The sequence below is a fragment of the Sceloporus occidentalis genome, unplaced genomic scaffold (assembly GCF_023333645.1).
Source record: "Sceloporus occidentalis isolate IW3139 unplaced genomic scaffold, rSceOcc1.0.p SCAF_26, whole genome shotgun sequence".
NCBI classification, from domain to species: Eukaryota; Metazoa; Chordata; class Lepidosauria; order Squamata; family Phrynosomatidae; genus Sceloporus; species Sceloporus occidentalis.
Window position 1 is genome coordinate 2,395,242 of NW_028317006.1, and position 23,163 is coordinate 2,418,404.

General features: G+C 35.8%; 1 protein-coding gene across 6 annotated transcripts in view; it reads left to right on the forward strand.

Annotated features, from left to right (window-relative positions):
- Positions 1 to 22,838, forward strand: part of LOC149300014 (NT-3 growth factor receptor-like) — a 261,807-nt gene extending 238,969 nt beyond the window's left edge. For 5 of the 6 annotated variants that reach the window (XM_089485793.1, XM_089485794.1, XM_089485795.1 and 2 more), the window contains 4 exons: positions 6,117 to 6,289; positions 14,917 to 15,160; positions 21,365 to 21,523; positions 22,653 to 22,838. In XM_089485793.1, the coding sequence (XP_089341919.1) occupies positions 6,117 to 6,289; positions 14,917 to 15,160; positions 21,365 to 21,523; positions 22,653 to 22,838 (762 nt within the window). Of the gene's footprint in view, positions 1 to 6,116; positions 6,290 to 14,916; positions 15,166 to 21,330; positions 21,524 to 22,652 lie in introns of all 6 variants that reach the window. The other variant, XM_089485792.1, reaches the window with a different exon arrangement.
- Positions 22,839 to 23,163: the final 325 nt, after the last annotated feature.

The following is a 23,163-nucleotide window of genomic DNA, read 5'->3' on the forward strand; positions in this document are numbered from 1 at the left end:
ACTGTGGAGATACCTCAACAGAGCCATTCACACCAGACATCCTAACAATGTGAGCGAGCTTAAGTGGTTCTGTTAAGAAGAATGGTCTAAAATTCCTCCTGAACGTTGTATATTGTGTTTGTCTATACCTGTGACTTAGATGTACATCACATCACATTTTATGAACAATTAATGCAGAAAAACAGGTAATTCCAAAGGGTTAATTTACTCTTGCTTGCCACTGTATATATATATGGCAGAAACTGTAGAAGCATGATTATTCCTCATGTAAATGTTACATTACATATATTTATATAGCACCAGCAGATTCCATAGCGCTGTTATAAAACGGGACAATGAAACTATTTAACAATGGCATTAAAATTGACAATACATATGGAATTGGCAATAACACTAATGCATGTTAAGACATATTGATACAGATGGAGGTAATTTTGCTCTTTCAAGCATAGAATCTATTAGAGGGTTAAGGGGAAATGAGACAGAAGGAGAGGGACCACTTGGGTGAGAATGATTTCATTGTAGCGAGGATGGGATCTAGTAAAATGGGAAATATACACAGCTTCTATGTTTTTACTCTTACCAGTTTAGTACCATTAGTATTAGCTAATTCAAACAGCATCACAAAAAAAATGTAAAAACAACATAATGGATTTATTCACTAAAGAAAGACATGTCAGGAAAGTTTGAAGGAGAATGGTGGTTTCAACTCCCTCATTTCACTATGCATTAAGAACGAACAACACTGGAAAAGTCCCCTGCCAAGAAGAGCAGAGCTGGCCCTGTGTAATGCCTAATTCGACATGTAAGGAGGTTTTGAAGAAATCTCACTGATGTAACTATATATTATACAGGACCAGCCAGGGTCTACCTGTAACTCACCAGGGTTGGACCTTCATAATATATAATGTAGTCATGTAATTGAAACTGAAACTCCCCTTCAAGCACCCTTGTCAACTCTCCTTTTAGGGAATGAACCCCAAAGCAAAACAAAAACTAACCCACAACTTCAAGTATATAAACCAATCCCATTCCCGGGATCAAAAAATACCCTTATTATAACCCCACCCTAAAACATGACTTTTATTAGGCTAGGTTTCCACTTGGGTTTTTGTCCTGCGTTTTTTTTCTTGATGAAAAACGCCAAGAAAACTGCCACTGCATTTTTCTGCGTTTTGGCGTTTTTTTCTGGAGTTTTTTCTGGCGTTTTAGCCTTTCTGTGGAAATTGCTTTTTTTGACCTTAGGCAGTTTTTTCAGCCTTTACAAGTTAGAAGTTTCACCCAGCTAAAAGGGATTAGGATAAATGGCAAGTATCTGCCCCCTGATGTCATTTACTTGGTAGAGTTCTACTTAAACCCCCCGGCGGACCCTTTTGTCACTTTTCTGTGGTTTGTAAGGCATGCTTTATTCCGAATGTCTGCTCCTCTAGGAAGATTGGCCCCAAATGATGGTGCAAATTGTTTGCTGTTGCTTTTGGCACGCAGGATCCAGTATGCGTCGCGTATGTTTGTTTGTAATGGCATGTTTGTTCCAAATGGTGTAGAATTCAATATGAACTTTGTTTTGTGTGAAACTGTTTGTTTCCAGCCTATTTCTCGTAGGACACATAGATACCGGGTCCATCCTCTGCATTGTAACTGTGGAAAAAACGCCATAAAAAACGCCAAGGCAATAAACCCACATGGCTTTTTCATGGCGTTTTTTCTCTCCCATAGACTTCTATTGGAGAAAAACGCCAAGATTTCCTTGCAAAAAACGCCAGAGTGTCAACATGCTGCGATTCTGAAAAACTGCCACAGAGCCCAAAAAAGCAGAAAAACGCCAAAGAGGACTGAAAAAACGCCAAACAGAAAAACGCCAAATGGATATGGCATTCTGCGATTTCCTATTGAAGAACAGCTAACATCTGGCTGCTGCGTTTTTTCACTAAAAAAACGCCAGGTGGCGCTATTGGCGTTTTTATGGGCGTTTTTAGCTAAAAAAACCCAAGTGGAAACCTAGCCTTAGTATGTTTATTAAAAGGTATAACCAAAAAAAAAGATTTTTAAAAACACCAGTGTCACCAGTCCTACTATATAAGGTATACGTCACAGTAACATACTGTTGATGGCTGCTGTCCTAACAACAGAAATAATTCAATTATGACCAGTGACAGAGGCTAATTAAAAACTCAGACAAGTAGCCTCATTAGCCCAGACCTCTGATGAAGCTCTGAGGAGCGAAACATGTCAGGGGGGCTACTTGTCTGAGTTTTTAATTAGCCTCTGTCACTGGTCATAATTGAATTATTTCTGTTGTTAGGACAGCAGCCATCAACAGTATGTTACTGTGACGTATACCTTATATAGTAGGACTGGTGACACTGGTGTTTTTAAAAATCTTTTTTTTTGGTTATACCTTATAATAAACATACTAATAAAAGTCATGTTTTAGGGTGGGGTTATAATAAGGGTATTTTTTGATCCCGGGAATGGGATTGGTTTATTTGCAGTTGTAACTTACCCTTGTCCCCCCGCTGGGGCATTATTTTGGAATTGAACATCAGGTATAGGACCACAAATCCGTAAACATATTCACACTTTATACATTGATTTGAAGAATGATTTATTATAAACCAGCCGTCTTAAGAACACTTCTGTCTGTGTCAACTATCACACTATATTAGAAAAAGTTTAATTTCTGGTAAAACAGGATTCGGTAAAATAGATGATCGATGTGGCCATGATTTGAGCACTGATTTAGGCCACTGCCTAAAGCGATTTCTTTAATCTTATACAAAGGGTGAACAAAGAGAGAAATAATGGTAGTTTAATATTTGAATAGCAGATATTGATTGGTCCGCTATGTTTGTGAGGGGCAGCACTTGACACTTGCCTAAGGCCTGGAATTAAATGTATTTTCCTCTGTAATTATTGAAGGCTGCTAATTAAATTACAAGCGCCAGAAATATGCTGTAATTACAATGACAGTGTCACATTCTACTGGAAGAAACACATAATCTGACATTGTCTGTTTTGCATTCTCGATAATCTGATACTCCCTATTGATTTTAATTCACACAGTTCAATGCATTTCCCAAGAACATTGCCAGGGCCAGTAAGGCATTCTTAATAACAATTTTATTACGGTATTTTAAATTTGAAATGTCAAATAGGTATTAGTTGTAGTTCAAGAGTGAATAGATCGGTACACTTCTATTTAAATGTAGTTAGAAAATGAATTTAAATTCCTAAATATAAGGCCTTGGGCACATGCCTACAATATTATTACAGTCTTGACTATTGCAACACAATTTTGGTTGGCATTCCTCTGCCAACGCTCTCCTCTACAGTCTATCCAAAATGCTGCTGCTAGGCTTATCTTCCTTGCACGACTCGCTTCTTCCTCTTCTCTATTATGTGAGACCTTCCTCTGCCTCCCTGTTCCCATATACTGACATATAAGGCCCACATCACCTAACCTCGGACTCCCACCCTCACTTTCAATATTAAAGAAAAATCTTAAAACCCATGCCGCCTCAGTAGCTAGAATTTACCTGCCATTAATATAACCCCACACTGCTTCTACCCTTTCTCCTTACCTTATGTTTCTCCTGCCCACATGCCCTCTAGATTCAGTTCTAGTCTTATCATATACCCTGAATATATGTATTGTAAGAAGTGCTGCCTAATCTGTCGGTTTTATATAAATAAAAGATAATATAAATAATAATAGGCAGGGCATGCTTGTAAAATATTTTTTTATGGAAAATTAGTAAATATTAGTTTTTGTTTTGATTTACAAACAATGTAAATCACACAATCACAATTTAAATGTGTCCTCCAGCTCTTAATTAGTGTAAAAGTGCTGAAACTCAAACCACAATTCATACTTTAGGACTGACATATATTATTACGGCACCAAAGCCTGAAACAGCTGTAGCTAGAGCTTCCTGCTGATACTCCAGCCATCACATATAATAGCCGAGTGCCAGCTAATATTTTACCTTATTTTTCTATGCAAATGCATTGATTGGTTCATCAGAATTCTCTCTATGCATTTGCTCTGTTACCCCCCGAGCTCTGTGCCTGGCAGAAGATACATGAAACCCATCTCCTGCTTAGCAATGAACATGGGCGCTGCCATATCTAGCACTGATTCAAGTGAGATTTCTAGGAGTCTAATGAGACACCCTATTTTTCAATGAGAGCACTTTCCCCTGGTGATTGGCTGTTTTTAGCTGCCACAAATCACGGCAGAAGAGGTGATAAGCTGCAGTTGTGGACATGTCGCAACTTTAGCATGTAAGTGGGTTGTTTTTTTTTACAACTAAACAATGCAAACTAAAGTACATACTAAGTAAGGACTATAATATGCAATCATGTATTGTCAGGATGTTTTGGGTCAATAGACTGTACCTTTAATTTTTTGGGTCAAAGACTGTTCCTTTTCTCTATAAGCCGTTTTACAGACGCGATGAGTAATAGCTCATAGGGCATAATGGACAACAATTTATTAATAATTTAAAAAGTCCAGTGAAGTCTGCGATTTGAAATCTTAATCTCTTATACACCTATACTTCAGTGAATAAACCCCTCTGTTTTATAAACATATACAATTTTACCCCATCTTTCGACATTACATGTAAAAACTCTTTTAACCAGTAGAAGGACCTGTTACCCCGTTGCAAAACAATAAATTTATATTCCCTGAAGCAATACTTTTCTAAAGAAATCAACTCCTTTTATGTACTCTTGACAGATTTAAGGCTGGGATTAAAAAATGTACTTTCACAGATCATGATCATGATCAGAATAAAATTACATGAAAATATGACATTTAGCGAAGTGTGGGTTTCTGGCAAATCTTGTACTTTTATGAAAATAGAAAACCTGTTCCAAAAAGGATACATACTGCCAAATAAGACTCCACGACACAATGGGTTTTGCAATTATGAAAGCAATAAATATGCATCCTTCTCTTGAGATACTATGTATAGTACTGTGCTTAGCCCTGAAACGCTTTATTTTTAAAAACAAAACAAAAAAATAACCCCTTCGTGACAATGGCGGGTTTTATTTTTTGTACCCTTCTTGGCTTCTAATTTTTTTCGTTCTCATTAAATATATTGTTTTTTTCAGGCCAAGAACACTTTCTTTAGATTTCATTATTTTTATCTGTGGAAACTATTTTAAAACAAATGTAAATGTTTCTAATGGCCCAAACTTTGAATAAATGATTTTGAAGAGCAGTCTAATATAATGTTTTTAATATATTCTATTATATATATATATATATATATATATATATATATATATATATTCTAACAATTTAAAATTTATACCTGCAATAAAAAGCTATATATGTACCAAATATAAGTTTGTAACAGTAAAGACAAAAAAACATTATCTGTGTAAGCATTTGGTTTTATTATTTACTCGTTTGTCAAGTAAGAGTTTATTTTCTACAGTTTGCACATTTTGTGATGATGCATAGGTTATTGTATAAATTCTCTTTGCAAAACCATAAGACGAGTCTCCTGAAACATGTATAAACTGGCTTTTGACCGGAGTGGGATTATGATGGCATAAGGCACTAGACATGAAGTAAAGCCTGCAGTAAGCCACATAACCATTTACACTCCTAAAATCAACATAAGGCCTACATTATGGCAAGTGACATTATGTGACCCCCTTACAATCACACACTGAGATGATATAGCAGCACCTTGTTGGCTTGCTGGTAAGTAAAACCTGGCGAGGCACGTTTGGTTGCACCTACTTCCCCTTGGGGAGATGGGACAGTTGCCTTGTTGTATTATTTTTCTCATGACATTATGGATACCAGTTGAAATGGAATCACATTTTTAGATAAAGTAAATAGTAGTATGGTAAAATTAGGTGCTGGAGTCCACTTACTTTGCAGTTCTTGATAGCAGCTTGAGTGTCTGCTTTTTTCGCTAGCAGCCAGTCTGTAACATAGGTGCATATATTAACACTGTAGTGAGTTTGTTTCAGTCAGTTTATAACACTGGTGTATATAGTCAATATTGGAGACCATACCGGGTAGCTCGTCCTTTTCTCTTTTTTTTCTTTTAAGTGAATTATGTAAGTAAGGTATTTGGGTTTTCTTGCAGGCCTTGAAAGATCCCACATTGGCGGCTCGTAAAGACTTCCAAAGAGAGGCAGAACTTCTTACAAACCTGCAACATGACCACATTGTCAAGTTTTATGGTGTGTGTGGTGATGGTGACCCACTGATCATGGTATTTGAGTACATGAAACATGGGGATCTCAATAAGTTTCTGAGGTAAGTTATAATTTTAAGCAAAATTCACCTTGTATTAGAAATAGTTACTGATGATCTGTCTGGTGTAATGCAATACTCATTTGTGCAACATTCAGTTTCAAATTGTAACATTATTTCCACCCCACATTTTCTAGGTTTGATTTAAGCAGGTAACTGTACCTAGTGGATGAGTGGGTGCAGCTGGACAGCAACAGAGAACTAAGTAGATCACTAGGACAGGGTTGGCACTATTCAGCCCAGGAGACAAGTCTGGTATACACTTGGCTATCTAGGGCAACAATGTTCAAAACCCACAATCTGGTCCTGCCTAAGCAAGGGCACAGAAAGGATATTGTCAGGTTTAAGGGAGGGTTTGATATGTGCAACTAGAAAGAAAAGGAAGGGTACGATGATCTGTTATTGTCTTGTAATAAACCATTATTTGTTCCATGAGACATATTTTGGTTAAATGATTGTTAAAAAAATACTAGTTAGTTATCTTGTTGTACTGAACTATAAGTGTAAATGGCAATCAAAACTGTGATATGGCAGCAACAATACTAATGTGTTTAATGTATTCTTTCTATGTATTTTTCAGCCCAAGAGAATTATTAAAATCTTCAGCACACATTTAATTAATAGTGTTTCCAAGCACTTGCTTTGATCAGATTACATAAAAATCATGTTTTTAAATTTGTAATGGAGTGGTACTCACCTCTTCAAATAATTACAAGTAATGTTTGCTGGTATTTAGTAAATTGGACCCTTGATATTTTCCTGTTTTGGATGATAAACACATACATAATTTCAGCAGGAGCTGAAACATTCCAACATCGCTGTGCACAGCGTTCTTTGTAATTTAAGTTTTTTGTTTATTTCCTTTTTTAGTAAAACAAATTTCTTAAAAATAATAAGTACATGTCATATTAAAATAGGTAAAATAGGATTTGAATCAGGAGTATCCAGGATGTTAAACTCTCAGAATTCTAACAACAGACCTCTCAAACCTAATAAAATATTTGGAATGGTTTTTAAAAAAAAAACAACATAATACATACTACTCAGATACATACAACCTAGATAGACACACACTGTCCCAGATCAAAAGGAACAGATTATGAAATGTTGGTGTCTCATTCCTATATCTGTATCCTGCTTCTTATATTTGTATATACATGTCTATAATTGATTTTAGTCCTTGGCCCTTTTCATAAAATACAGCCTAGTCTTTAGAGACTCTATAAGGCAGTACAATTATACAATGTACAACTTTGGGTGTACCATGCAGGACTGGACTATGACAATAAATCAACCTACGCATTTGTTATGGTTGGCATACAGAGCCTGGTTTGGCATTGCTTAAGTCTTACCCTCAATATTGAATATGTTGGGTCATTGGGTTTGTGCCAATTTAAATTGTGGCCTGTGCATAATTACTGTGCCTGCTTGCTCTTTTTTTACTGAACAAAAACATTTATATGTGGCTGAACACTACAGTTATTCTGTGTGTGCTCATTTAACAAGAGCTAGGATTCATAGCCAAGACTGAATACCAAATTTGTTCCCTATTCTTGCACCTTTGCAACTCATTTCATTCACACTTTGAGAATTAATGCATTTGTAATGGTTGATGGGACTTATGACAGCAATTTCCAATGACCCTATTAATTTTACTTGCCATGTTTTTATGTATTCATATAATTATTTTTAGTTTCACTAGGTACACAGGATTTAAATACTTTGTTTTGTTGTTACATGTTGTTTGGTTGTATGATTTAGACCTGACATGCCCCTCTATGGAGAAGGATCATCTTGTTTACATCTGTTCCAAACAGTCTCACGGAGGAACATTATTGCTTTACCTTGATGTGTGTAACACATTCAGTCCTTTGTTTAAAACAAAATACCTATTCCAGATTTTGACATCACAGACCAAAATATCTAGTTTTGAAACGTGGACAATGGCTAGGACCTTATGAAGCATTGTCCCTGGAGACCTCCTAAGCATTTAATCACCAACATGGTCGACAGTTTAAAATTAAAATGACTTCCCTGCTTCATCGGTCACCTTTATTGTTCAATGTTTTTTCCACAAGGCACAATGAACTGCAATAAAACCTCAAGAACGTTATTTATGATGCTGTTCCAAGAGAAGCTGGTTATAAAGTGAGCTTCTCCCATTTTACTGCTTTTCCAATTTTTATTGAAAGTCACAATTAAAGTCGGACAAATTCATTTTACGGTCTTTTAAAAGCTGACCGTTTCCAAGCTTGGAAAAGATACCGTGTTGCTAAATGCTGGGAGAATCGTTTTGGGCAATGCAACAAAGCTAAATGGGATAGAATACTTAGTTTGACCCAGTTTGACTCAGTGCTAGCTTGGACCCAACACAGAAGTGTCTGTTTCTGTTAAGTCGAACAATATTATACCTTGTAGCATATTTCCTTTATCCCAGCTCCACATTCACAAAGACAAGACGATCATCAGCTTCACAATAGGAGAGAAACCGTAGGAATAATCTTGCAAATCCTGGGAACAGGGACGTAAGGCACCTTTTCCAAGAGTATACATGTAAAGCGTGTTCTAGTATTACTTTTTGTGATAGCTAAACACCAATACATGACATCATGTGAGAATACAGGTGGGGAGTAGATTTCCATACACAACAGGGAGTTAAGAGTTCAAAATAACATTTTGAATTTTGACTTGGTTAGTGAACAATATAATTTTAAAATGGCAAGTTTTGAGGACTTGTGTTAAAGTTACCTGTTTATGTTTTTACAAATCTTAAAAGTGATTTTTCATTTAGGAGCAAGTGTATTTACACAGAATTGAAGTATATACTTTTAGAATATTTTACACACAAAATTACGGATTTTGTATTCATGGGAACACCCATCATACCTATTAGCCTCAAACACCTACACATAAAGAATTGTATATGTTTGTTCATAAAGTCCACATTGCTTGTTGTATGTTATGAAGTCATACATCTTATTAACAGGTTTTTTTTAATTTTATTTAGGGCATTGGGGTATTTAAGGGTTTGTAAGGCACTTACATTGGGATATTAATTAAGTAACCCAGCATGAAGAGTTTGTGGAGATGGCCTAAGCTTGGTGACTTAGGCATGTACTTCAAAGATGAAGAAAACTCTTATGTCGTTAAATTACTAATTACTCTCAGGCTACCCAGAACTCTTCCTATTTAGAGGAGTGGCTTAATGAAGGGGCGGGGACCATTGTGTTTAGGGGCAGGACTAGCCTTTAGTTGGTGGGGATTGATAGGAAAGTGCCTGAGGCAACAGGTATGGCTAAACGTTGCTCTCCTGCCTGTAGAAATTGACCCAGGGTTCTAGGGAAGCAGGCCTGCACCTGGAGACTCCAGGTCAAACCGGGGGAGTTCCCAGGTACACCAATGAACAAAAGATAAATTTCAACATTGAAAGGCTTCCTCTGTGACCCAGGTTATAATTGGTTACAGGGTATCTACTCCCTATAATAAAGGATTTTACCTCTGCCAACAAATTTCTTTGTATTGTTGGAAGACGCCTTCTCCTGGTCCACATTTACAAACACAGGAATATTTATTTTAACAACCACTGCAGGTGTTACTTTTCACCCAGCATCTTATTCACAGAGATCCAGTTAGCTTTAAATTCTCTCTGCTCTAACAGCTGTGAAGCAGTATATGCCATATTATATACTGTATGCCACAGCACTCACTTTTTGCTCTGAGATATAAATTTTTATTAACCTTTAAGGAATTGTTTCTAGTTCAGGGAAAGAATCTTTTCTAGAGAAGACCAAAAAAATGTGGACTCCATTGCCATGTTCCATCTCCAGTAAAGGTGTCACTAAAACTAGGGACAGTCATATGGCTTACAGACCCCAACAGAACTCTACTAACTGGAGAAAATAACAAACACTATGTGTCCAGCAAGGGGACATGTAAAGCTCCAGGCATCATGCTGCATAAAGTAAAACGAGTACCGAGGAGTTGATAAAATTTTATCTCAAATGTAGTTGTCATAGTAAAGTAATTTTTTCCATGAATTCCTAGAAAATACTATGTAAAATGTGCAAATCGACAAATACTGTACCCTGTCTCCTCAATAGCTTTCTCTCTTGGATGAAATCAGACAATTCCAATAGCACACTCTGCAGGAGATTTTACAGTTAAGAATCACCCCAAGACAGAGCCACATAATTTAGAGCCAATCATTTTCTGTCCTAGTATATAAAAATTCTAGCACCTGAAATAAAACATGTATTTCTGAATTTCTTCAAAGTTATGATTTCCATGTGACAGATTAAATCTCCATATTTATAAAGATTCTTAAGGATTTTCACACCTTTTCACGCCATGGGATGTCGATGTAGGTATTCTACGAATATCTTTAATGTATGAAATTTGAATCAGCATACAAAAGAATCCTCCTGTAAAAGATGAAAAAAAATAAAGCTTTGTTGTAGGTCTCACCGTTTTTGATCTAACTGTTCAGAAAAAAATATTTTCTTCATACCTTTCAAAGATAAACATGGGGAATGATTGTATGTAACATCTAACTTTACACAAGCATATCTGCTGGCATGAGACGCTCTGGCATTACCACCCTAACTGGCCCATTCTTTAAAACCATTCTAGAGAGTAACTTTCAGAAGGCCACTCATTGTGTAGCTTGTGACTTTTAAATGTATTTTAAGGCATCAATATTATTTGTATTAAAATGCTATTTGAAAAGGTTTGACAAAAATATCAAGTCTCCAAAAGACCACAACATTTAAACCTCCTGCAAACTAAGATTATGAACCCATTTTTTAAAAAATAAAATAAAATTTAGAAATGAAAAATAAAGTAATTATTATTTTTTCTAGTTTTACACTTTTTTTTCAACCATTGTTTTACCTTTGAGTAATCATCTGATTGTTTTACTGTGCCACATCTGCTGAACATTGTCCCAGCCAATATCTTTTGTTATCGCTGACAGCGGTGGTTTGTTTCATGTGGTAAATGTACAGTACAGTATATTCAGTGCAATTTCAATCTGCTCATTCCCAGAGAAATGGGTTTATGATGGGTGAAAGGCATAAAAAAAGTGCTGACAGGGTATCGTAAAGGAATTGCTGTTTGATTTATGATGAGGGATATCTTTTGTAATATGTCTGAATTTGTATTTTTTTTTTAAACACTCTTTCTGCATCTTGTTAGGAGATTTAAAAAAAAAAACCCTTGGGATATCTTTAAGCAAATTGGTAATGTGATAGCATTAAGCTGGTGAGATTTTGTGTGGTTTCTGGAAAAACACTGTGTTTCTACATTATCTAGTAGAATACAATTACTGCTATTAATAAGATTCAAACATTTTTTGTAGACTACCTAAAGGAAGGAGTAATTTGGGCTTCATGATTGTAGAGTTTTCATAACTTCAGTTATCCTGGAAACCATAGAGTGTATCTCTCCAGCAAAGGCTGAAGTTAATGCAGAACGTCTTAAGAATACAAGGTTCCTGTAACCATTACATGATCTACTGTTTCTTACCTTGGTTTTCTATCCCTTCAGCCCCCACATTTAACATAACCCTTTTCCTTATAATTGCAAAGTAACCTCTCATTGCCTTGAAAAGATTGTATGGTCTACAGTAGAGCCCTGCGCGGGACACGCTTCCGCCCGCTCCTGCTGATTTTTTGTCCAATCCGGCCCGCTCCCGCAATGTGGGTGTTCTACTCCCGCAACATGCGTGCCCAATCACGCCCACCTCCTTACCTGAACTGCAGATTTCCCGCGCAGTCCCACAAGGCTGCCTTCGAGTTGCTCCCTCACAGCGTCTCTTCTCTTGCTCCGCCCAGGAACAAGGCGGAGTCACGGGAAGTGACGTCACATCACGTGACTCCGCTGTGTTCATGGGAGGAGAAGAGAAGAGACGCTGTGACGGAGCAACTCGAAGGCAGCCTTGCGGGACTGCGCAGGATTACCGGGACCCGTAGGTACAGTGTCTGACCGCCCGCTCCCGCCCGCAACACCAGCAAGACCGCCCGCGCCCGCAAGTCTACAATGCAGTCCTCTAGTCTACAGCATCATAGCTAACTGCAATATATCATTCTTTAGGCCTAAGGCATGGCTTAGTCTCCCAATTTGTGTGGAAAATAAATGCAAAACTGTGCTAATAATTATAGATAAAAGTGGATTATACAGTAGACACTAGAAGAGAATACCCTTCAATGTTACAGTAATTACACGCTGACTACATGAATGCAAGCGCCAAAAGAAATTCTGATTGTCTACTGAGTTTGATAAAGTTTGTAAGTTTTGTAAATCAGGACTTTCTATATATGCTTATAATGGGATTCATTTATAGTCTTGACAGATTATGAGAGATATCATAGACATATTCACATTAGAGTGTCAGCTCACAAGCAGGGCCCTCAGAGCCAGAAACATTGTATAAAAGTACCATAAGGCTTTATGGCAAGCTCACAGGCTTACACCTGATGTGTCTGTATGTGTTAATGTATAATTGTTATGTGTATAAAGTACCTAATTTAAATTGTACAGAGCTGAGTAATTTGTTGGTGCTTAATAAATAAAAAGTATTAATAAATAAAGGTAAAAAAATGTTGGTGGAGGCAGATGTGCTGGACATGTGATAGATGTGACAATTCTTGTTTAACAGACCTTACATAGCTTTATTTGCAACCGTTTTTCAATGACACGATCAGTACAGGTCCAAATTTGCTAGGCATGCTTAAAAGTGAAAAAACAAAGCTTTAATAAGCACTTGTTTGTATTCTCACACATTCTTACACATATCGTGTAATACATAATATAATTATGCAAAAAACAAAGCAACTGACTTTTTCTCTTCAAACAAATGATGTACTACAAGCCATTGTCTCTAAACTGCACATTGGTCTCAAGGGCAGACATATTTATGTAGTCATTTCCGAAATCAACTATATTTACTAAGCACTTCAGATGAATATTGTAATTCACCCAATCTATTCATGCAACTCATTTTGTGTTTACATTTCGTCGTGATTTTTTGCATTCCCTTCTCTTACCGAAACCTTTGAAGGATCAGCGGTAATTAAGTTATGTGGGCAGCAAACATTTTGAGTTGTTTACTAATTAAATGAGAAGCGGGAAAGGCTAATGTGTATGAAATTGGAGAAAGATAATAAAACCAAATACAAATAAGCAAATCTCAATTGGAATTTTGTACAGGATAAGATCACAACCAAACACTGGAAATAAATACAAATAAAATGTATACCTCCATAGATTTGTATGGACACTTTTGGTTTGCTTGGGGCAAGACTTTATTAAAATTTGTGAGCTATGTTTATAATAAAGCCATTATTTGTGTTACAGAATTTAGTTTCTAAACACACTTTATTCTGTTTAAATACACATTACCTCTTAGGGCTGTAATCGCTGAGATACACTAATACCCCCAAACAGTCTAAGCTGCTAGAAAAAGGGACATAGGAGAGGAGTGAGGGACAGTGGTTTGAATTCCAAAGAGTTTCATCAAAGTTTAGGAGCACAGAGAGAAAGTATATCAAAGGCTGAATTTTAATAAATTGGGAATTTCTGGCTCTTGGCCTTATTTTTGTACAACACTGGAATACTCAATCTCCCGTTTTGATCAGTGTAAAGTAATGTAATAATAATCGATTACATGTTTGTGCAAATAGTTGTACCTATATTCAGAATGCCTAAAATGGTTTATGAATGTCTAAAGTGAATTTACACATATTAGAAAGGTAAAACGAACACCCAGGGTCAAAAGTTTAAACTGTGATTTACTGTGTGCATATATATGTTTGTTTCCTTTATGCGGTTAAAGCATACGCGAAATATAGTTACATTCTGTGGGTGAAATCATTTTTACAAGCGATCACTAAAATATCTTTTTTTTCATTGACTTGGCTGGGCTGCCCATCAGCTGCTAAGCCAACCACTATGCCTTCCCTGTCAGAATGCTTGTGTGTTTCACATTTATATTTAAATACATAGGCTTCATTTGGAGAGGAGCTGCTGATGAGACACAATCTACATTGGCTGTGTCTGCAATCTACATATATCTAAAACTACATTTTCAAAAGTGGGTGGGGACTTTTAAGAAAATAATTTAGTTTCTACTACTTTTGCTATTTTTTTTTGCATTTATGGCAAAATAACGGAGCAGGACTAATGCTTACTCTACCGTAAAAACAAACAAACAAACAAACAAAAAAGCAACTAAGGCAGTTTGGTGGTTACCAGGTCTTTACCATGAAATATTATTTTGCATGGCAAGGCAAAAGTACCTATTAATCGTCAAAACTCTTATTTTATAAAATCTCCTCTCCATGAGTTCCACAACTTTATTCTACACTTTGTAGATAGGTTAACATTAGAAAAACAAGCTATACCAGCCTGTGTATACATGACTGACAGAATGAAAGATTAACAGAAGACACAAAATAATTTACTTTTTATATGGCATGTTGTTGGTTAAGAAAGCAAAATCAAATAAAAATAAACAAACACAATCCTTTGTAGTGATAATGTCCATAATGGAGAATGAAACAATGTTGACTTTGTTGTCTATTTCTTTTGCTAAGCTTTTCAATAAACAAGACAAATGATTTTTCTTTCTTCAGAGCACATGGACCTGACGCCATGATCCTCGTAGATGGCCAGCCACGTCAGACTAAAGGTGACCTGGGCTTGTCTCAGATGCTGCACATTGCTACACAAATTGCTTCAGGAATGGTTTATCTTGCATCTCAACATTTTGTTCATCGAGACCTGGCTACCAGAAACTGCTTAGTGGGGGTGAACCTGCTTGTCAAGATTGGAGACTTTGGCATGTCACGTGATGTCTACAGTACAGACTACTACAGAGTAAGGCTATATTATATGTCAAATACAATGACATAAAACAAACAACAGTATGTAGTGTCCATAAGGTCAAATATAAAAATTGATTAGTAAACCATTGCTGGAAATTATACTATTCAAAGATTGTAACAGATCATCAACTGTACATAGTCTTTGTGAGCTCCTTTATCAGTTTCTAGTGTTAATTATACTTAAACTATCCCCCACATCACAAATTTTGGGAAATCATTCTAATGTGTGCTTAGAGGTGTACGTTATGTATTGTACCAGCAACTTTTGTTTCCTTTTACAAAGACTAAACAGGTTCAGTGGGAGGAGAAAGGGACCACTAATGATGGCAAAGACGGGGAATGGATTTAGGAAATACTTCATAATTGGTGTTCCCACCAGATTCATCCTATGTTGACTTTTTATGAGTGGCTGGTAAGAGTTGAAGGGAGTCCTCCGCAGTCCAGCTGAATTTTCATGTGTGCATATGTGTTTTAAGTTTAGTGTAGGGAAGTAAGTAATGTGACACTGAGTGATCGGCCAACAATATTTTTTAATATATTATGAACAGTTTATCTTGAAACGACCCAGTGTTATTTTTGAGCAGGAGGTAGCACTCAAATCATATAATTATAATTGACAAAAATAATATATATATATATATATATATATATATATATATATAGTTAAAACCCAATTTTTTATAATCTGATACTAGTGATAAAAAGTGGCGGAAGTCCCCCTTTAATGTTCTGTGTAAAAGATGTCAACATACACTATACAGAAGGATCTGACATCTGTAAAGAATAATCTCATACTTTATGATACTTTATGTTTGAATATGTTTTAAAGGACTCCATATGTTTGATACAGTATTGCAGGATATTTAAGTGATTAGTAATTACAGCAGTGACTGTTCTCTCCATTACCATTGTCACCGGGTGATTCTAAAATGATATTAGTAAAAGTGGCTTGTGCCGGATTGTTAATGCTTCAAAGCTGAAGTAGCTGCAATAGTCCCAATGGGATAATGAAACTTGACTCAGCCAAATGATTTCACATTGAGTTTCATTCTTGCTTTAGATTTTCCCCTTGAGACCCCTTTATCATTTTCTCTGCTCAGTCAACTCTGTATTACGCTGCAGAACAGCGACCACACTAAAAACTTTGTTTTTTAAGGCTTTCTGTCTCCTGGGTGCCTCTGTAGGTATTTTCGGTTAAATAGTGCTAATTGTTTCCAGTAGGTTTTTGATGATGCCCAAATTATTTTTTTCTAGTTCCTTTCACTCTGAAAGTAGAATGTATATTATGCAGACGTTCAGATAACCTTCTTAAAGGGGATATCATTAACAATATTTGTCAACTCCTACAAAAGTAACAAATGTTTGTCTTAAAAAGATCAACCATTATCTGATTATATTTTTTGGAACAGAAGGTCATTATTATTTGTCAATGTAATGGTTTGAAAAACTAAGAGAAAGTTAGTAAAGATTTTTACTTTTAGAGTTAGAACTACTAAGGTTTTTCTTTAGTAAGGTTAATAATTTAGCAAATTACAATAAGATAAACCAGTCATCTTGTCACAATAGTGACAGTACAGAATACCTCACTTGGCATTTACTTGCGATGCCCCTGTGCCCTCCTTTGTCTGGTGGTCCGCCAAGGATTGGCTACAGCTTCCAGATTTGTATCAAGCCTTTAAGAATTGATGTTCAATAATGGCTGGAAAGTTATATGCTGTTTTTACCCTTGTTCTAAAGTAATAGAGATTAATCTACTGGGAAAATGCTTGGTTGTCTGAATTTAGCTCATTATCATTTGTCTCAGCTGTAACTCACAGGTTGCAGGTTGGAAACATTAAATAAAGAGGACAGTAGCTAATGTCTTTAGAATCTTATTTTTTGTTTTGCTTTATTATAGATTTTGGATATCTGCATATTCTGGAAGATGCCATATCACCCTACATCCAGAGTGCATGCAATAATAGGAATATTGATTACGAGAACGACACATTATCATGATCTTAATTCTTTTATATGTTTTACCCATTTACATTTAGCTCTCACCCCAATCTGTGTGTTATCCACAGAGTCTTAGACACACACATCATGTCTGCTACTGCAACTGGTAAAATTGATTTGCTTGCCCTTTGGAAAATGAAATTCATTTTGGAGAAGAGGCAAGAGAGGGTTTGATTAATGCACCCTTATGATAATTAAAAGAGCCATAACAATTTTCACTAGATTGAAACTGTAGAAATAATGATCTCTAAAATACCGCCTTCAGAACTGCAGAGAGAATTGGGTATCATCAGACGCAGTGGTCCAATCACATTGTATGTCACCGAGCAAAGAGCTAATGTCAGTCCTGATTTCATTATTTAACAATGATCACCGTTGATTAGGGTCCCACACCCATGCTCAGTTTTAGTTTTCAATGTTGTGGCACTGATTTCTTGCCATTAGTCTAATCTTATAGTCTTTTTAAGTATTATTGGAAGGTTCCAGTTTTGTTACAACATGAACCTTATCTGAATATATTCTAGAGTTTAGTAAACTTAAGTCTTCACTACTAAAGAATATGTGCATGGAATTAGTGGGAAAGTATTATTTATTACTGATAACGCAGCGTTACAATGAGAGTAATGGAAATGTCGTAGATTAGCACATTAGTCGACAGATCAGATGACACCACTATCTCCAATGAGCCATAGCAGACATATGAAGATCTGCAAAGACCGACCCATGTTCATTAGGGATTCTGATCGTAAGGGGGAAACTGAAACACTGCAGTAGTATGTTACTGCCACACGTACTTAAATGCATTGATATGTTGGTGTGCATATTAACAGAGTCATACAAGTTAAATAGCCAAGTTGTGGGTGGTTACGATAGTATTTGGCCATAAGAGGAGTGATATAGGGTGTGTAATGTTGTAAAGGGTGTCTGCTAAACTCAGAGACTAGTAAAATAAACAAATAAAAAATGGATTCATCTATTCAGATTGTGTTACAGTATGATGCCCAATTGTTGTGTCTTGAATTGTTGGAGATGTAACGATGAGGCCAACAGGGAGTAATCAGCAGAAGTACCAAATCTAGCTTTACATATGTCCGTATTTCTGTAAAATGACCAAAAGTCCCAAAACAATGCGGGGTTTTTTGTTCAATTTGCACAAAGTGCAAAAAAAACCCTCTACTCTTAATGTAGGAATTTGTTATACACCACACAGGAAATGAATAATCTTCTTAATTCAAAGGAGACCTTCTGGGTCAAATTTGGGATTAACCTATAGCTAAAATCAGATACATTAATTACTTCACAATTTAAGATTAATTTAAACAGAATTTGTCATTAATTTAAGCTATCCTTACCAACTGAGTACTTAGTTTTATATATATATATAGAACAATTTAAATATTGTCAATTTTCAAATTATCTTCATATCTATCCATGTGTTGATCTGCCTAACGGAATAAAACCAGGGCTAGCCCTGACCCATGCATATCTAGCCTTATGCCTTGGTCCCTGACAGGTCACCAATACACTGCAGGCTCCTTTGCTGCAGCACTATTTGGAATTAATCAGCAAAGGGTATGTTTAAAATCACAATATATATACTATATGAAAAACAACACAAATTATTGAAATGATTTCATTATTTAATACAATATTTTCTACAAATGTTTTCACTGAAATTATTCTTCATACTTTATTTTGAGCTGGTTTTAGCATTGTGATTGCCAGCTGAAGTGTAAAGTTAATATACTTCTAATGCACAAATTAAAATATTTTAAATGTAATTACCATATGTGCACAGCATAGCTGTTGGCATATATTATCTGATGCATTGAAGATGTATGTTTTGAATTGTAGGTAAGGGAGATTTTAATGACTCAATAAACGTAATATATATATATATATATATAAAATATTATACACTGGAAAACACATACTTCCACTTGCACGCTTAGTATAAGAGTTTATTAATCTGGAAAATTACACTACATTGTTATATTCTTTGGGTTTGTGCGTGGATTTGTAATTATCTTAGTTTTTCCAATTTACTTCTGGATTGTGCTATAATTTTTTTGAGATCCGGGTTCATTTACATTAAACAGGTAAGATTAATACAGCCAATTAGCCCTTTCTGCTAGGGATGCAGTCGATAAACTAAGCATTAGAAAGTGTGGCTATTAACTGAAATATCTACTGACTGGATTTCAAAGTATTTAACATTACGCAGTACATGACTACTACTGCATGAACTAAAAAGCTCTTTGATTTGATGGATTCTTGAAGTGTGCAGTGAAGTTGTCAATGACCAGAAAAGACACATTTCTGTAGAATATTTTTAAAAATACAGGTATATTTAAGAACTGGTGTTTAGGGGACAACATATAATGATTATTAAAATGCTTTAGCTGTTAAAACATGGATATCAGGACAATATAAATGCATGATGGTGACATAAAAATCAAAGCCAATGTATCGGATTATTTTAAGTGATATATATATATATACTGTATAGTGCTGTAGAATATAATAACACTATATAATAATAATAATATTTTTTATTATTATTATTATTACTCTTCATGCAAATATTAGTAGAATTATAAACAATCACACATACATTACTGCAGAAAACACATGGCACTTATTTACAAGCCCTAAAAAAAACATTCCATTTTTAATTAATGTAACGTCTCTTAAGATCAGAGCCATAGGAGGGAGCATAATTACAGTTCTAGCGTTCTAATAAAAATCTACTTAGAACCTACATTTACAATACCCATATTATTAATGCAAAACAAATACATGAATAACAATTACAGCTCCATGAAATTACTGTAAACTTGTATAATTAGATTTTACCATAATTAAAAAAAAAAGGTTAACCTTCACAGATTTTGACATTTTCCATGTCTTCTTGTAGTCTCCCTTTATTTCAGCCAGCAAAAGCTTGTAACACAATTTACTCAGAATGCTTCTCTATGTATTTATTATTTTTTTTATTATTTTTATTGTCATGGCTTAAGCTGCAGGGTTGTTTTATGACAGATTTAATGTAGTCTAGGCTCCAAGGCTGGGTTACAGGATAGAGGCTGAGCTATACTTCAATAAGCCTGAATCTAATCGTACTCGGGAAAGCAGTATGGGTTTTGAGTATATCAAATAACTGAAGTTAAAAATAGCATGGATCAAGTATGAACAGTTTAAACCAGGCTGGAGAAATAACTGTAATAAAACAAACCCCAAACCTCTTTTGGTGCCAGGTGAGCATTAGAAGCATTTGAGTTCTAAATAGGGAATAATCTTTTTTTCTGAACCATTGAAATTTAGCACATTTTAGTTTGGAAAGTAGAAAAATGCGTATTGTTGTCCGATTGCCATATGGTCTGGGGATGACCCTGAGCATGTCTGAAAAACTCATAGATGATGTAAAACTACATTAATAATTCCATCCTGTATGCTTTCCAGTCTATAACTCTGACTATTCTATGGAAAGGTTCATCAAGTTCAACCTTACTGTTGATCCAGAAGATTTACTGGCAAGTAAAGAAGAGTATGAACAAAATACTCATTGACATACTACAGTAATTTGTTAATTATTTTTAAAATATTCAGAAAAGCACAGGTACTGACATTAGGAATACAGGGCCGTTTCAAGCTAATTTGAAGTAGAACTTGCACTTGCACCCAGTTATCTAGCCTAGTCCTCGGGGTATCAGTGGGGAAACGTCCCTGATGGTGCAAAATCTTTAGGACATACAATAATGTCCTAGTGGTTGTTTGGCCAACTTATTTTAGGATGTAATAGTTTGTCATATGGTCATTAAGGAGTAAAATAGAGTCCCACTAGACTTTTCTACAAGATTCTTGTCATAAAGGTGCCTTAGGAGACAAAACAAATAAGTTAGACAATGCTCACAAAGACATTTTGTGTTAAGATTTATATAGCAATATGTTAGCCAATAAATATAATGGAGTAGAATCTGCTAAGCTTGGGGTGGATCTCTGGCTTAACACGGTGGTAGGAGTGGGACACAAGATGACTGCATCAGCCATGTCACATATTACTGTCCGACAAAGGTAAGGTGCTGTCCTGCAGTCTGTGGGATGTATAACTGAGTAATTCCCTTTTGTTAGCTTATACTAGTTTATGTTTGATGACAGACCAAGAAATGGAAGCTTATTTGGTTTTGTTTATTTGCAGGTTGGGGGTCATACGATGTTGCCAATTCGATGGATGCCTCCTGAGAGTATTATGTACAGAAAGTTCACAACAGATAGTGACGTATGGAGTTTTGGTGTTATTCTGTGGGAGATATTCACATATGGAAAACAACCATGGTTTCAACTGTCAAATACCGAGGTAAAGCACAATACTTGGATTGTTGTTTTTGTATACACTATTTATTGGAAATAGCATTATGTATGGGAAGCGTAGAAGAAATTAATTTGGTAAAAAACAGATTCTTCCAATTTTTGCCAATGATCATTCAGTTGAAGCTTATTAGCTGTATAGTGAAGCCACTAGGCCACTTTTTTTTATAAGAAACTTGTCACATTTTGTCTTTTAGAATATTAAATATTATGAGATGGAGTATTTCAAGTTATTTCATACATAATGTTAAAAATCTAACAAGACCTTTGCTATGGTGGCAGATTAAGATGTTTTAACCACCTCAACATGAAATGGTCGCCGTTAGAGCATAAAACTGACAGCCTACTTTTGCAGTGCAAGGAGCTGAAAAAACGCAATGTCTGTTTTGATTAAATCTACTGTCTGCTTCTTGACCGGTGAACGGGATCACCTGCAGACATGTAGTGGTACAGAGCTTTGAGCCATAAACAAACACAAGCCTGCAATGAAAGCACACAGACTGCAGACATCCAAAGTAGTCAGCTCCATTGCTCATGACATGGGTATAATACTGGAAAATATGGCCTGCCAACTACCTCAACCAACAGCAATAACAAGCTCAAACATAAGGGAAATGGTGCGCTGAAAAGAGTACATTACTTTTAATCTTTATATAAATTGCTACAAACTAAAGTTAAGCTGGAGTGATTGTTTTAGTTGACATTTTGTTGGCTAGTAGGTAGTGGCGGTATTACCTCAGAGGAAACTCAGACTTGAGTACCCGGGGGGGGGGTTGGTGGGGAGCACAAAGTGGGAAGTTTAGTTGTCTAAGTCCGATGAGTTATAAATAGTTTTTGTGCAAAGAGAATGAGCATGACATTCAGACTTTTAGGATTTCTGTTATAAATGTAACAAAACTGGAACATTGTGTATCACTGTGGTCAATTGCAAGTATTACATCAAAATCTGCATGCGTACACTTGAGGATTCAAGTGTAATTTTACTTTCATGGCAACATTTCTCATTGCTTTAAATTGTATTATATTTGGCAGCTTTATTTTAGATTATTAAATAATATAAGGTGACTAAGGTTGCCTTTACCATATCTTTACCTTACTATTTTTTGTCTCTTCCACAGGTAATTGAATGCATCACACAAGGCCGTGTCTTGGAAAGACCCAGAGTGGCTCCGAAGGAAGTTTATGACATGATGTTGGGATGCTGGCAAAGAGAACCACAGCTGAGACTAAATATAAAAGAGATCCACAAGATTCTTCAAGCTTTGGGAAAGGCTTCACCCATCTACTTGGACATCCTAGGCTAGCAAAGGCCAGTTACAAAATATCCAACCCTATTTACCCTCTTCTTTCCTTCCCTGCTTTCCCCCCCCCAAAAAAAAAGTCTTCATAAGGAAAAAAAAAAAAAAGAAATAAAAAGACAAACTCAAGTGCCTGCAACATATAACAACACGGAGATAAACCTGTAAAGGCAGCATTTTTTCTTTAACTTTATCTTCCACCAATACAACCAATGAGGAAGAAGCTGCCACCGATTTAAGAATATGTTTTGGGAACTTTTGGAAACATACCACTACAAACGTGGCAATTGTTTGCTCCTGTTCTCACAGTGTGCAAATATCACTACTCGAC